This window comes from Ochlerotatus camptorhynchus, unplaced genomic scaffold (genome assembly GCF_037179485.1).
Source record: "Ochlerotatus camptorhynchus isolate MF236.1 unplaced genomic scaffold, CSIRO-AGI_Acam_v1.1 ptg000432l, whole genome shotgun sequence".
Classification (NCBI taxonomy): Eukaryota; Metazoa; Arthropoda; class Insecta; order Diptera; family Culicidae; genus Ochlerotatus; species Ochlerotatus camptorhynchus.
Genome location: NW_027040918.1, coordinates 1911871 through 1927935, shown reverse-complemented (window position 1 = coordinate 1927935; position 16065 = coordinate 1911871). Strand labels below are relative to the sequence as shown.

General features: G+C 45.3%; 1 protein-coding gene across 2 annotated transcripts; it reads left to right on the top strand.

The window, feature by feature from the left end:
* The first annotated feature begins 7577 nt into the window (after positions 1 to 7577).
* Positions 7578 to 14844, top strand: LOC135711346 (glycogen debranching enzyme). 2 transcript variants are annotated; one of them, XM_065234140.1, is made up of 8 exons: positions 7578 to 7704; positions 8999 to 9191; positions 9646 to 11286; positions 11362 to 11627; positions 11756 to 12081; positions 12145 to 12668; positions 12729 to 13384; positions 13449 to 14844. In XM_065234140.1, the coding sequence occupies exons 2-8, from the start codon at positions 9032 to 9034 to the stop codon at positions 14457 to 14459; spliced, it is 4584 nt and encodes a 1527-aa protein (XP_065090212.1). In that variant the 5' UTR covers positions 7578 to 7704; positions 8999 to 9031; the 3' UTR covers positions 14460 to 14844. The 2 variants fall into 2 exon arrangements, with proteins under 2 accessions (XP_065090212.1, XP_065090211.1); XM_065234139.1 differs by lacking the exon at positions 7578 to 7704 and adding an exon at positions 8749 to 8912.
* Positions 14845 to 16065: the final 1221 nt, after the last annotated feature.

Below are 16065 nucleotides of genomic sequence, written 5' to 3'. Positions count from 1 at the left end.
GGCAAAAACCACAAGATCGACAACTGCGACAGCATCGAGGAAGCCACTCCCACATGCGCCAACTGCGGTGCCGCCCACAAGGCCACGAGTAAGGCCTGTCCGAAGCGGGCCGAATACGCCGAGATCCGGAAGAAAGCCTCGTCCAACAGCCAGCCCGGTCGCAAGAAGGTTCCAGAAAACAACGCGCAGAACTTTCCTCCGTTATCACCGGTCCAATCACGGCCAATTCCAGTGTTGCCGCCGCTCCCGCTCAACCAACAGTTGGCTGCTGCCCAGTTGGCTGCCGCTGCAGTACCCGGTCAAGCCTCCGGGCCATCGACGGATCCCCCTGCTCCGGGATTGGCCGGTACAACCGGCGAAGCTACAGTCGATTCTCCGCTGTCAACGGATGAGATCGTCACACTGTTGGCCCAGGCCATCATCATCAAGCGCACCTGCGCAACAAGAACACAACAGCTCCAAGCTATCATCTCCTTCGTCGCTAATTATGGACCGTGAACCCATAAAGATTGCCAACTGGAACGCTCGCTCCGTAGGGGCGAAAAACATTGAGCTTGCAGACTTCCTCCGCAAGCACGACATCGACGTGGGCCTTCTCACCGAGACCCACCTCAAGACCGGTGACAGCTTCTGGCTGCCCGACCACAGCATTGTCCGGCTTGATCGCACCAGCTCCAGGGGGGGCGGTGTCGCGGTCATCATCAAGAAAGGCATCAAGTACTGCACCCTACCCCACTACCGCACTTCCATCATCGAGGCCGTCGGCGTTGAGGTGGAAACATCGACCGGAAACGTCCGGTTCATCGTTGTCTACTGCCCCCGGCAATGTACCGTTAGCAATGGTACAGCACAGCAGTTCAAGAACGACCTTGCCATCATAACCCGCACCAATGCCCGCTTCGTAATCGGAGGGGACCTGAACGCCCGGCACGAGGCCTGGCGGAACTACCAGCAGAACCAGAACGGCCGCCTGCTATTCGACCATTCCCAGCATGGTCTCTATTCCGTCTGGTTTCCGGACGAACCAACCTTCACATCACCGACGGGCAACCCATCGACGCTGGACCTGTTCTTGGCAAACACCAGATTAGCCAAGCCGGTTGCCGTCAACGACCTGAGTTCGGACCACCAACCGGTGCTGACCGAGCTGGGCTACAACGTGGCCCCTGCACCGTGGACTACCATCGAGTCAACTGGGTCCAGTTTCGACGCGTGGTCGACCGCCACATCGACGACAACCCACCGCTCGACACAGTGGAGGACATCGACCGGACCCTGGAGGGTCTCCATCAAGCCATATCCATGGCTGACGAAGAGTGCGTTCGACGAGTTCCTGTGAGGGGTAAGTTTCAAGCAATTGATTCCCACACCAAACTCTTGATTTGGCTCAGAAATGTTCGTAGACGCCAGTTTCAGCGGACTGGGGATCTGCAGTGTAAATGCGAAATGGTCGATCTGAATCGGCAGATCGCTTCCAGAATGATCTCAATCCGGAACGAGAGTTTCGGGCGGCTCGTTCAGAACCTGGACGACCGTTCCAGACCATTCTGGAAGGTTGCCAAGGTGCTGAAGTCTCACCCCAAGCCCATTCCACCACTTAGAGTCAATGACGAACGGCTTATCACCAACGAAGAGAAGGCCAATGCAATTGGGGAGCACATTGCCCAGTCGCATTTGCTTGGCTCTACAATCCCAAGTCCACTCGAGAACCAGGTTGTGCAGTGCGTCCAGACGTTAGATACCTCCCCTTGTGCCGTACCTCCAGAAGAACGGATTATAGAGGAACAAATTTGCTCAGCGCTGAAATATAGTAAAAACATGAAGGCTCCCGGGTTTGACGGAATATTCAACCTAGCGTTGAAAAATCTCAGCCCGAGGGTCCACTCGCTGCTGGCTGCCATCCTCAACAGATGCTTGGAGCTGCACTACTTTCCAAGCATCTGGAAGGTGGCAAAAATCATCCCGATCCGCAAACCTGGGAAAGACCCTTCACTACCGTCAAGCTACAGACCGATTAGCCTGCTCTCAGCGCTGAGCAAGCTGTTCGAAAAATTGATCCTCAGCCGACTAAACAAGTTTGTGGAGGAACATGACATTCTTCTTCCGGAACAGTTCGGGTTCCGCAAGGGGCATTCCACCAATCATCAGCTAGTGCGGGTGATGAATAACATCCGAAGTAACAAAGCTGTATCCAAGTCCACAGCCATGGCCTTGTTAGACGTCGAAAAGGCGTTTGACAATGTCTGGCACGACGGACTTATATACAAGCTTTGTAACTCCAACTTTCCACCATACCTTGTGAAAATCACCCATAACTATCTCCAGCAAAGGTCGTTCAGGGTGTCGTTGAATAGTTCCCTTTCGGGACAATTTCCGATCCCAGCAGGTGTTCCGCAAGGGAGTCTGCTGGGACCACTGCTTTACAGCATCTACACGTCGGACATCCCTCCTCTAGGAGACGGTTGCGTGTTCTTTCTGTTTGCAGATGACACCGCGATAGCCGTCAAGGGTAGGATGCCTCGTGAAATTACGAACAAGCTCCAACGATGCCTTGACACCTTTACTGATTATGCCACCACGTGGAAAATCAAAATCAACGCCTCGAAAACCCAAGCGATCATGTTCCTTCACAGACAATCACCAAAACTTAAACCGTCTCCCTCCTGTACCGTAATAATGGATGGTACAAGGGTCGAGTGGTCCACTGATGTTACTTATCTCGGGATGTTGTTCGATGAGAAGCTCCTGTTCCGCTCGCACATAGAGAAAACCCTAGTTAAGTGCTCCGCCTTGGTTAGGTGTTTGTATCCGCTCATTTGCCGCAGATCCCGCCTCTCAAGGCAAAACAAACTGGCTGTTTACAAACAGATCATAGCCCCCGCGATCTTCTATGCCGCCCCGGTGTGGGAATCGTGCGCTCAGACCCACAGGAACAAAATCCAGGTTGCACAGAATAGAGTGTTGAGGATGATCCTAGATCGTCCATTCGACACAAGAATAGCAGACCTCCATCAAGAGGCAGAAATTCCCAAAGTAGATTCCAAAATTGATGATATGACAACCAAATTTATTCAAAAATGCAATCTTTCTGAACATGCTTTAATAAGCAATTTGTACATAGTAGGTTAAGTGTATATAGTAGAGTAGGTTAGTTTTAAGCTGTAAATAGTAGTATTAAGTAGTTTCTCTTCAAATTCTAAAAACAAAACAAACCAATCCCACCAAGGTGGTCGACCGTGAACTAAGTCTAGGACTAATTCTGTAAAACAAATTTTGAATTTTGCCCATACCTAAAGATGAAGAAAGCAATTAAATCACTTAGTTAAAAAAAATTTATATGGTAATCGTCCAAGTTAAACTGAAATAAAGATCATTTAAACTTTTACAACTTTTACTTTTACCGTCAGTTGTGTGTAATTCATCAACTGAATGTCATCAAACATGTCCTCAAAGCAATTTTATGTTCAAATTTGGTAAAACTTGGTTTTACTAATGATTGTGGTTTGTTTAAAATTTATTTCCCGGAAAAAAGGGATCGTCAAAGTCTGTCTCGCTTTCGGGTTATTTTTTGTTAGGGGGGAGGGTAGAAGAGGTATTTGAGGGGGGGGGGGGGTTAAGGAGAGGTATTTTGAGGGGGGGTTTAGGAGAGGTATTTGAGGGATGGGTAAGAAGGGTTTGATGGTGGAGAGAAGGGTAGGAGAGGTTTGATGGTGGGGGGGCGAGAGGTTGTTGAGGGGGGCCGAGAGATTGTTGTGAAGGGGGAGGGTTTACATGTTTTGCTTTTCCTCATTGTGGTCACGCCGTGATCCACCTTAAGCCGCTGATTTAGTCCTGCTTGATGCAGGACATAGGGCCACGCCGTCCGAAGCGTTAATGAGCAGTGGCATGAGAGCAGCGCTGATTTATATCTTTTCAGGTTCAAGCAGAATGATGTGCAACCAAGTGGTATTCGTTTATGATGACTGGGTTTGGGAAAAAGGCTTATTTCATGAAATCAGTGATAAAATTATCATTTGTACATTTTCAAAAGTTTAATTACAGAAAAATTGGAAAAATATTTATTTCAACAGGTTCGTAATGTAATATCCTATCGATTGGCGTATTTGGATTTTAATTTCATCTATAAATGACAAAGTTACAAGCGTTCAAAACCTAACACTCCTTCACCACACATATTTTTTGACTTGCACCCCAGTATAGTCGACAAAGACGTAGTTCTACGTCAAAAACATAGTTTAGTACTCGGTTTAGTACTGGAATTTATACTAGAATTTATTTATTTATTTATTCGTCAATCAATCAAATCGTAGACTACATATTAACATTAGGACTTATGTTCTATGACTTCACAGGGTTCTGAAATATATTTTTAATTCTGTTGAGGGCATATAGGCCCAAGGACGTTTATATAAGGTCTGGGCCAAAGGGGTTATTGGTGTTAGTGAAATGAGCAATTGTTTAGTGGTGTTCGTATTTTATTGCAATGTTTATCTTTTTACACGAAACAGCTGTTGGCAGTGACGTATTTCTATCTGTTCTCAGTATGTTGGCAGTGACGTATTTCTATCTGTTCGCAGATGTTCAGCAATGTTTACAACATTTTTGCTTCTAATACCAGCAAGCTGCCTGTTGGCCCAGACCTTATATAAATGTCATTGATATAGGTCAATCATTTCACAATGATGATTATAAACAGTCATCATCTGATTTACCGGTCCAAATTTAGCGTAATTGGTCCGATGGCGATCTACTGCGAACAACCAACAATCAATACGAAACTAACGATTTTAAATTGTCTCACCACTTTAGTAGCCTATTGGGTCCAAGCAAACGATTAACGTACCCTATTCTAGTTGAAATTCTATTACTACACTATGTTTGTTTTGATTCGCTATGAAAGTTTGACAGATAACATCAGGGGTGTGTGGATTCATGCAGAACATGCAGGGGTGAGTGAAATAGCTTGGGACTGCTTGGGACCTTTGTTCTGGTACTGAGTGAGCCAAAAATAATAATGATTTTCTTCGGGACCCAGTGGTCTTAGAGTTACCTCTATGGAACAACTGTCGATTGCGTAATTGTCGGGAAGGTGCATACAAATTTAACCTTGACAATAGATCAACTGAGTCAATGCGTTGAGAAATTGTATTGTTTAATAAAGAAATCTTTGCGTAATCGCGACGTTCTTTTAATGTTTGAATGCTGATCAGCAAGCAGCGTGCTTCATATGATGGGAGAGGAAAAGCCGTCCAACCTAACTTACGTAGTGCATATAATAAAAATTGCATTTGAATTGACTCTATTCGTTCCTCATGCTTTTTCATATAGGGTGACCAAACAATGCTACAATATTCTAAAATTGACCTCACACAAGCAACGTAAAGTGATTTAATTGTATAAGGATATTTAAAGTGGAGACCGAAACGTTTTATAAAATTAAGCATATTGCCTGCTCTATGTTACGCTAGGCTGTGGTGCTCAGATGGCAAGGCAAGCGGCTGGTGATCGGAAGGTTATGGTTCGAATCCCATATAATGACATGTGTGTGTATGTATGTATATGTAATAAATTCGACAGACATAATGACACAACAATCACTAACGAGAACAACCCTGCTCTGTGCCGTTCTTATTTTCGGATTAATTATCCCGTAGTTGAATAATCGTTTAATAAATGTATAATAATGTCTAATTAAACATTAAGTACACATGAGATTCAAGCGTCTATATACACCTTTATACCATAGAGGTAACTCTAAGACCACCGGGTCCCGAAGAAAATCATTATTATTTTTGGCTCACTCAGGACCAGAACAACGGTCCCAAGCAGTCCCAAGCTATTTCACTCACCCCTTCATGTTCTGCATGAATCCACACACCCCTGATGTTATCTGTCAAACTTTCATAGCGAATCAAAACAAACATAGTGTAGTAATAGAATTTCAACTAGAATAGGGTACGTTAATCGTTTGCTTGGGACCAATAGGCTACTAAAGTGGTGAGCCAATTTAAAATCGTTAGTTTCGTATTGATTGTTGTTTATACCATCGTTAAACAACAGGAAGTAAAGATGGTCTAATAAACGCTGAAGAATCAAAAATTTGATCGAATAAGCTCTTGTAAGTCGAATAAAAGCTTCTCGACATACCTTATTCAACACCAAAATATATCGATGTTGTGGTTGAATAAAGCCTGAACAGAAGTTATTATTAAAAATAGTACAAGTATTATTAAGCATGAAGTGGAATAAAATCGTCAAGAAGTCGTTTCTTCAATAGGCAATTGTTTGTTGGGTATCTGAAAATTTCGTGTATGTTTCTTGAAAAAAATTGGTGAAAAGATTACATTTATCATCAGAATTATTACCATAGAGGTAACTCTAAGACTAGTAGGTCCTGAAGAAACGTGCTCAACTTTTTGGCTAAGCTCTGGTACTATCTTCGGTCCCAAGCTAATCGATTCACCCCTCGAAACATAGGAAAAACCAATAACCCCTCATTTTATCTGTCATACTTTCATAGCGAATCAAAACAAACATTGGGTAGTACTAGAATTTCGACTAGAATGGGGTACGTTAATCGTTTGCTTGGGACCAATAGGCTAGTCAAGTAGTGAGCCAATTTAAAATCGTTATTTCGTATTGATTGTTGTTATTACCTTCCTTTTGATCCAATGTCATTTTTGATGGAAACCTGCACGATTTTATTTTAGTTTTGACGTAATTGAAGAAGTTTCTTGGACATGATTTAATTTCATTCTCAGTTTTTATGTTATACTCAGACAGTGCCAAAGAAATTCCATCATTAAGTTGATCACAAATACTTAAATACTTTTCGAGATTATCACGATTTTTATGTTTTCTGTATATTTTGTGAGCTTTTTGTTTACGATTTTTCAAGTTAATGACATGATTGATCCAAACCGGATGTTTGGAGAAATAATTGCATCGTCTCCTTTTTAATGGAATTTCCTCGTAAATTACGTCAAATAGAATTTTATAAAAAACCTTCACTGCACATTCAACATTTACCTGATCCTTCAAAATGGTTTTCCAATTTAGTCCACTGAATTTATTTTTAATATTATCATAATTAGCATTTTTGTAGTCGAACACATTTTCATACTCACTGTTGTTGGGGTGTTGACTGTCATGAACAAATATGGAATACTCGATTGCTGTGTGAAATGCTTCATTCTTCCATAAAGGAGAAATAGATTACTTACACAAAAATCTTCATGTATATTCGTCTCGATATTCGTTAACAAGAAATCTAGGAAACAATTCTGTTGGTTTCTTACATGGTTTAATGGGGTACGTTAGTCGATTTGCTTGGGATCAATAGGCTAGTCAAGAAGTGAGCGAATTTAAAATCGTTAGTTTCGTGTTGATTGTTGGTTCCACCTCGCGTTCCACTGCATCAGCAATAATATTTTTGACGAGATTTTTTAGCGCTTTTGATAGATTTTCTCCTATATCGACCTTGTTTCCATTACCAACTGTTCGATCCCTCGTGGGGATTTGTTTTTTGTTTACCTTTTTCGTAACGCCTCGCTCGCCGCGATCGAAGTGTCAACAGTTGTTGCGACCAAGGTCACCTTGGATTATGAACAGTTCAGCTGGAAGTGCAGAAGATTAGGATATCAAATTGTGAATAGTGTTCGGAAAAGTGGTACATTGAGATTTAATTAAACTTTCCTGATTGAGGTAAGTTGTTCGAAAGCTGAGGAAACTGAAATTCAAGGAATTCGATTGTGGGACGCGTGAGAATTTCAAATTTTCGATTGTAGTATTAAAAGAATATCAAAATGATCAGTAAGGGGTGTCGTCTCCTTCGCCTTGCACTAGATTTCGGATATTATTGCGCTTCGCGTGAGTGTGAGACGGCTAGAATTCGCAAATAAACAAAATTAAATGATCTCAATTGGATGTGATGCGTGATTGCGTGCGTTAAAATATATTTTGTCTGGCAGTTCATTATTCGGTATTTTTGCAACGATCGTTTGAACAGCACGTGCGCTATTTTCGTCCTTCGGTGTTCAGTCCCAGCATCTGCTGATCTCTCCATGATGGGTTCGAGGCGTACAAAATGAAATTTTAACATCATAGAGTTGTACATAATGCTGTTGGAATGTCTACAACCTAAGAAGAATGCCACGGAATGATCTTCCGTGCGAAGATCACGCGTCGTTCCTTATTGAGCGGAACCATTTGGCGGGGTCGAGGTCATGTGCTCGTTTGGGTTCAATACTGAACATCTACAACGACGCGCGAATTTTGGACTCGTGCCAACCAACGAATAACAAGTGGTCGTCCGTCGCGAGCAAGGCGATCCGGCTCAAGCGACAATCAGCTGGTTAAGCGGATCGATTTTCTCTGTTTTTAATTAGACGGTTGTTTGTAAACTGTGTTCTTATTTTTTGTTTTGGTTTGGATGATTATCAGATCATGCAATCAACTGTTTAATTCTGCTTTTTCATGAGTGTACCAGGAGCACAGCTGAACACATTTGAATTGAACACGTGTTAGGTACAATCTTAAAACAGTACCACAGCATTTGAAGTTCTCCCATCCTTTATCACTCTCGCTCCTGCTCACGCTTGTGTGTTTTTATTGATTTGGGCATTGAACAAAAAATACAAGCGACCTGCTGCCGGGTTTTGTTTGGACTTGCTTATCAAGTCGACCCGAGCTGCATTGAAAGGCCATCATTCCATTATAGAAAGACAATCAGCGCCCGGCTCCAGGTTTTCAGTTATTCGCCTGCACGGGTACCAGCAGGTTGTGCGTTAACGGTTTTTCGTTGGAGTAGCTCGTGAATTCACCAATTGCAATTTTTCTTGTCGTTTAAAAGTTTGCGTTTCTTACCAGATTTAAAAATGTTCAAAAAGATGGGGTCCTTTCTTTCCTTTGAGGTAGCTTGGTTTAAACTCGTAGCGACGGTGATTTTAATTGGATTGTCAAGTTATTAAAATCATTTTCCATCGTATCAAATTTCCAGAAACTGCCTAAGGTATCCGAGCAGAAGAAGAAGATGGCCGAGCAAAACGGATCGATTAAGTTGGCGATCCACCACGATGATCAAGGCAAGGGGACCCTCTACCGGTTGAAGAAGAACTCGATGGTGCACGTCCATCCGGGGCCGTCTCTGCTCGGTCGTCGCGTGGCAATCTTCTGCAACTATCCAGCTGACGGTGAGTATCCCGGTTCAAGTGTGAAATAACGTTTGACCTTGGAAGGTCATTTTTCTTGCGTGGGAAATGGAGTCGAATCTGTTTCATAATAGCCTACAACTGGACCGATAAGGATTGTTAGGGATCATCCATAAATGACGTTGTTGATTTTAAACCATTTGTAGATCCCCCGTCTTCCCTAGTAGCGTATTTTGCTATAATTATCCCCCCCCCCATCCTCCTTCTCAAATGCTACGTCATTTATGCGTGTTCCCTTATTAGTGACGAGTAAGATGCTGTGCAGTACCTAACCGAGTGGAAGTGTGCAGTGAGCATTATTTATTTAATCAAAATGTTGAACAATCTTGGCGCCATTAACGGAGATGAACTTGAAACAACTGCAAACTCGATTGATTTTTTTTTTAGCTTTTACATTATCAACTCTTACATTTCCTCCGTTCTTCCCGTCCCACAGGAAAGGAATTCGACCGCAATCGGTACATCCAGCTGAAATGGTTCTCACCCACGGGAACTCAGCTGGACACGGACGGGTCCAAGTACCTCTCGATCCGGGACATCGATTACTACTGCAACGTTCACCTGACCCGTTCCGGAGCGTACCACTTCTACATCCTGTACGAAGGCCAGCAAGACCCCCAAGCCGGTCTGTACGTACAAGTCGAACCGACGCTGACCATTGGCAAAGGCCCTGCCGCAGCAAATCTCCCACTGGAGGCCATCCGCTGTCAGACGGTCATTTCCAAGCTTTTGGGGCCGGTCCAAACCTGGGAGGCAAAGCTGCAGGTGGCCAAGGAGAGCGGCTACAACATGATCCATTTCACTCCGATTCAAGAACTAGGTGGATCGAGATCTGCCTATTCACTTAAGAACCAGTTGGCGGTGAATCCGGAATTCCAGAATGGAGACCACCCGGTCAAGTTTGACGATGTGGAAAAAGTCATCAAGAAAATGCGCGATGATTGGGGAATCGTATCGATTTGTGATATCGTGCTGAATCACACTGCCAACGAGTCGATCTGGATCCGAGAGTATGCGGAGTGCAGTTACAACTGTTTCACGTCTCCCCATCTGAGACCGGCCTTTTTGTTGGATGCTTTGTTGGCACGAGTCGGAGAGGACGTGGCCGCTGGACTGCTCGAGCACGTAGGCGTTCCAAAGGTGGTAGAAACGAACGACCATCTGCAGGCAATCCGTTGGCAGGTTCATTCAAGCTACCTACCGCAGATCAAGCTGTACGAGCTGTATCAGTGTGACGTGGACAAGTACATTGCCCGGTTCAACGATGAGGCATCCAAGCAAAGTCCTACTCCGGCGCAGGAAGTTCCCGAGGGGGATCTCAAGCTTAAACACGACCCTGAATATCGGCGTTTGGGAGCACAGGTGGACTTTGCTCGTGCTATGAAGACCTTCAACGTATTTCGGCAGGACTGCTTCGACGAGGACAGTCGGAAGCGCAAGTGCACCGAAGCATTCCGAGGAAAGTTGCAGTGGCTGAACGAGGAAGTTCGGAAAGAGATTCAAGCTCACCTGGACTACGCCATTGAGAATTGCTTAGCCGGGACTCGTTACGAGCGAGTGCAGGCCGATGGACCGCAGGTCAAGGGCATATCTGTAAAGTATCCGCTGTTTATGAAGTACTTTACCCAACATGGCATCAAAGGCAAATCGTTGAAGGAAATTGAAGAGATGATGTACGGCGGAGCCGGTAAATTGTTCATGGCCCATAACGGGTGGGTCATCAACAGTGATCCGTTGAAGGATTTTGCTCGACCTCAGGAGGGAACAGGCAATGTTTACCTGAGGAGAGAGTTGATTGCTTGGGGCGATAGTGTGAAATTGCGGTACGGAGACAAACCGGAAGATAGTCCCTATTTGTGGAAGCATATGAAGGAGTACGTCGATACCACCGCGAGGATCTTCGATGGCGTCCGGTTGGACAATTGCCATTCAACTCCGTTGCACGTTGCGGAATACCTGCTCGACTCGGCTCGTAAGGTTAACCCGGAACTGTACGTCGTCGCGGAGTTGTTCACCAACTCGGATTACACGGATAATATTTTCGTCAACCGATTGGGCATCACTTCGTTGATTCGGGGTAAGGTTACTTGATTGATTGGTTGAGATTGGTACCTGCATTAATAGATTTGATGTTTTATGTTTTGTTCGACAGAGGCACTTTCGGCGTGGGACTCGCACGAGGAGGGCCGACTGGTGCACCGGTATGGAGGTGATCCGGTGGGAGCATTCTTCCCGTATCCGAAGCGCATCTTAGCTCCGAGCATCGCCCATGCACTGTTCATGGATCTCACGCACGACAATCCGTCGCCGGTGGAGAAGCGATCGATCTTCGATTTGATTCCGTCGGCCGGGTTGGTTTCGATGGCGTGCTGCGCTACGGGAAGCAATCGCGGGTACGACGAGCTGGTGCCGCATCATGTAAGTTTTGCTCTTTTGATGTGGTTGACGGTTCTGGTGGTTCCGTAATAGGTTTTATAACGCAGTTTAAAATGATGAATAACAGTTGCACACAATATCTAACCATTCGACTAAATTGTTTTTACCAGATCCATGTCGTCGACGAGGAACGCCAGTACCAGGAATGGGGTAAGCACGTCGACAAAACAACCGGCATCGTTGCGGTGAAGGAAGCATTCAACCTGCTGCACGGTGGCCTGTCTACTCGCGGTTTCGATCAACTGTTTGTCGATCAAATGAATCCGGACATCGTGGCCGTAACGCGCCATTCGACCCAGAATCACGAGACGGTTATCCTGGTTGCGCACACCGCCTTCAGCTACCCGAGCCCATGGGCCGGACCGACAGGAGTTCGCCCGCTGCGTTTCGAGGGAGATCTGCTGGAGATTATCTTCGAGGTGCAGATTTATAAGAAGTAGGTCGTTTGGAAGAAGTTATGAACACTGAACACTAATCGATATTCGATTTCTTTTGATAGAACGGGTCAAACGTTCGACCAGCCCACGGAGTTCAAGAAGGATGAGCACTACATCAATGGCGTAAAGGAGTATGTGGTTGATCTGCGCAAGAATCTCAAACTGGAAGAGTCGGACATCTTCCGTAAGCAGGCCACCATCGATGGCAATACGACGCAGCTGGATTTTGTCAATCTGAAGCCCGGATCGGTGGTGGCTGTGCGCGTTGCTCTCAAGGACAACATGAAACCGCACTTTGATAATTTGCACTCGCTGGTACGGGAAATGCATCAGGATAAGGGTTCCCGGTACGCCGAGCTGCAGCATATGCTGTCCAAGTTGGATTTGGTCGATTTTAACAATTTGCTGTACTGTTGCGCCGAGGAGGAACGCGATAACGGTGGCGGTCCGTACACTATTTCCGGTTATGGCGATTTGGTGTACTGCGGACTACAGGGTGTCGTTTCGATCCTGAGCGATATCGGACCGAACAATGACCTGGGCCACCCGTTGGCGAATAACCTGAGAATGGGAAACTGGTTGATCGGTAAGCTTGGTAGGGTTAAATGACGTTTGTAAAATTTTCTAAAAAACTGATTCCCAACAGATTACTGCTCACAGCGTTTGCTAAAATACTCGAAGCTGGTTCCGGTAGCCACCTGGTTGGAGAAGAACCTAGCTCCTCTGAAGGAAATCCCCCGGTACATGATCCCCAGCTATTTCGATGTGATCATCACTGGAGTGCACCGTTTGGCCGTTAACGCCGCTTGCCAACTGATGACGGACTTCGTCCGACATGGTTCCAACTTCGGTCGTCGCCTTGCTCTAGGATCGGTTCAGTGCGTTCGGGTTGCTCCGTCGGCCAACCTTCCGGCCTTGAGTCCCAATATCACTCCCCCAAAGCCTCCGCAAAGGTGTTCCACTCTGGCTGCTGGTCTGCCACACTTTGCAACCGGATACATGCGCTGCTGGGGTCGAGATACGTTCATTTCCTTGCGTGGACTCATGTTCCTGACCGGTAGATTCGACGAAGCTCGGTATATGATTCTTGGATTTGGACATTGTCTGCGACATGGACTGATTCCGAATCTCCTGGACGGAGGCATGAATGCTCGTTTCAACTGCCGTGATGCAGTCTGGTGGTGGTTGTACTGCGTCCGACAGTACGTCGAGGAAGCTCCCAATGGAAAGAACATCCTGAAGGACAAGGTCTCCCGGTTGTATCCGACGGATGATTCCGATGCAAAAATGCCCGGTGAATGCGTAAGTATTGCTAGAACAAGTTTTGAGGAGATCGTGCCGAGCAATGTGTTTCGTTTCTTTTCAGGATCAATTCTTGTACGAGACAATCCAGGAGGCCCTGGTGGTTCACTTCCAGGGGTTGTCCTACCGGGAACGTAATGCCGGTACCCGCATCGATGCGCACATGAAGGACAAAGGTTTCAACAATCGTATCGGCATCCACCCAGAGACGGGTTTCGTCTTCGGAGGTAACAATGCCAATTGCGGTACCTGGATGGACAAGATGGGCTCTAGTGATAAGTCTGGGAATCGGGGAGTTCCGTCGTCTCCTAGGGATGGATCTGCGGTCGAGTTGGTCGGGCTACAGATGGCCGGATTGCGATTCATGCAACGAATGGCCGAGGAGAAGGTCATTCCGTTTAATTCGGTGGAACGTAAATCGAGCAATGGAACCAAGACTGTCTGGACTTACAAGCAGTGGGCCGATAAGATCGCCGCTAACTTTGAGAAAGAATTCTACGTAGACGAAAGCTGCGGTAGCCAGTATGTTAACAAGAAAGGAATGTACAAGGATACATTGGGTTCGGAGATTCCGTGGACCGATTACCAGTTGAGGTGCAACTTCCCGATTGCTCTGGTTGCGGCACCGGAACTTTGCGATCCGAAGCACGCTTGGAGAGCGTTGGAAAACGCCAAAAAGTATCTGCTCGGTCCACTTGGTATGAAGACCCTGGACTGCGAGGACTGGGGCTATCGTGGTAATTACGACAACTCGATCGACAGCGATGACAAGACGGTAGCTCACGGAGCCAACTATCACAACGGTCCGGAGTGGGTTTGGCCCATTGGATTCTACCTACGCGCGAGGCTCATCTTCGCCAAGGCTAATGGCCTGCTCAAGGAAACGATCGCCGAAACGTGGTCTATCCTGCAGAAGCATCTGCACGAAGTTCAGACCAATCACTGGCGTGGTCTCGCCGAGTTGACCAATGAAAATGGAGCTTACTGTAACGATTCCTGTCGGACGCAAGCCTGGAGTATGGGCTGCGTGCTGGAAGTGTTGCATGACCTGGAAAAGTATGAAAAAGAGCTCTAAGCTCTGTCACTAGCCATGAAGCCTCGAGGGGAATTTAAATCAAATTGAAATGCTCGAATTTAGTCGAAGACGTCACTCGGCGCACTAATCGCCCCCTTCTGATAGGGTTTTAGCTTTAATTGTTTATGTTTTGTGTCTGCTGTTTTCGATTTTGGATATTTTATTTATCAGTTAAGTTTGAAAAGTCTATATTTTATTTCGTGTTGCATGCAGCTTTTAGGATTATGTGCCACGCTGTCGGGAACCGAGAAAGGTGTGTTAAATTGTGAAATATCGCTCAATGGAGCTGTGTGCCGGCGCTCTGCAATTGAAAGCAGATTGCAGTTGTGGGAAATAAAACAAATGAATATTGCAGTGCCATGCATGAATAATTGGAATAAATTGATAAAAATTCACTGATAACTGGTTGGCGCTGGCGTTTGTTTGATTGTGAAATCCGAAACATGGCTTGATTGATAAAGAGAACACTTTTTGCATTGGTGGATGCTGCGTGATGTGGTGACTGAAAGACATGCCCTCAAAGGAGATTGGATTAATGGCTAATGGACTTAACGTTGGCTCTATTATTTTACGATTTTTCAAGACTTAAACGCATAGACCCAGGGAAATCGAGACTGGGAATGGAACCCATCGCCTTCAAAATCGCTGCCGCGACTTTAATGACTGGGCTAACGCGGTCAGATAAGGTCAATTTAGAAATCTATCACTATTTTTTTTATTGAGTTGGGAATAAAGGAGAAACATCTCTGACATCGATTCAAATGAAGGACGCAGTTTGCCCGGGCTTCACGGGCTAATTGCGTCCAACATTTGAATTGATATCATGGAGGCGCGTGGTCAACCATACTTTAAAGTATCTAATAAATCAGGCATAGTAGCGAGATTAGAGGCTGCCCATAAATGCAAAATTGGTAAAATTTCATCGAAGTCAGATGCGCATTAAATTGGTGTAATATAACGTCGTACGCCACAAATTCCCGAGCGATAAAATCGTCAGGAAATTTTTTTTTGTTGGCTCAGAGATTTTAACAATCTGGAAGATGTATGCTCACAGCACTTCAATAGCAACGATTTTGAAAATGTTTATATGGAAGGAGCTCGTCGGAAACTAATAAAAACAGGTAAGAACCAAATGTGCTTTCTTACTAGAATGACTGTTGCTAACTGTTCCATCTTTTAGCTGTGCTATCAATTCGAGAACCAGTTTCAGAAAAAAAGCTATGTCCGAGTGCGGAACTGATACAAAAACATGAGGCCGAGATTAAGGAAGTTGAGTCCCAACGCCACTTCAAGTATGTTCCGAGCGCTAGTTAACCTTTAATGCAATTCAACGGTGCATAGAGTCCCTCATGAACCAGGACAACGAGCAGCATGCCCAGAATTGTATAGAGGTAGGTATGGAAACGTACGATCTACCTGATTGGTCGGGCGAACGTATAGAAACGCGAGAATTTTTACAATATTTTCATATATTTTGACAGTCGATTGCGTTGTCTATAATGAGATAAAATTCCGCGAGAGAAGAAGAAGAACACGTCACAGAAAAAAATAAAGCCAGTTGTCTCCTCTTCCTCTTAGGTTGTGATGATAAATAATCTGTCATGTG

Bases quoted from the DNA above. Each gene is read 5' to 3' on its own strand.
- LOC135711346 (XM_065234139.1), top strand. From the start codon at position 8,877: ATGTTCAAAAAGATGGGGTCCTTTCTTTCCTTTGAG. The intron at 11,628-11,755 runs GTAAGTTTTGCT...TGTTTTTACCAG, and splicing joins ACGAGCTGGTGCCGCATCAT to ATCCATGTCGTCGACGAGGA. The intron at 12,669-12,728 runs GTAAGCTTGGTA...GATTCCCAACAG, and splicing joins AATGGGAAACTGGTTGATCG to ATTACTGCTCACAGCGTTTG.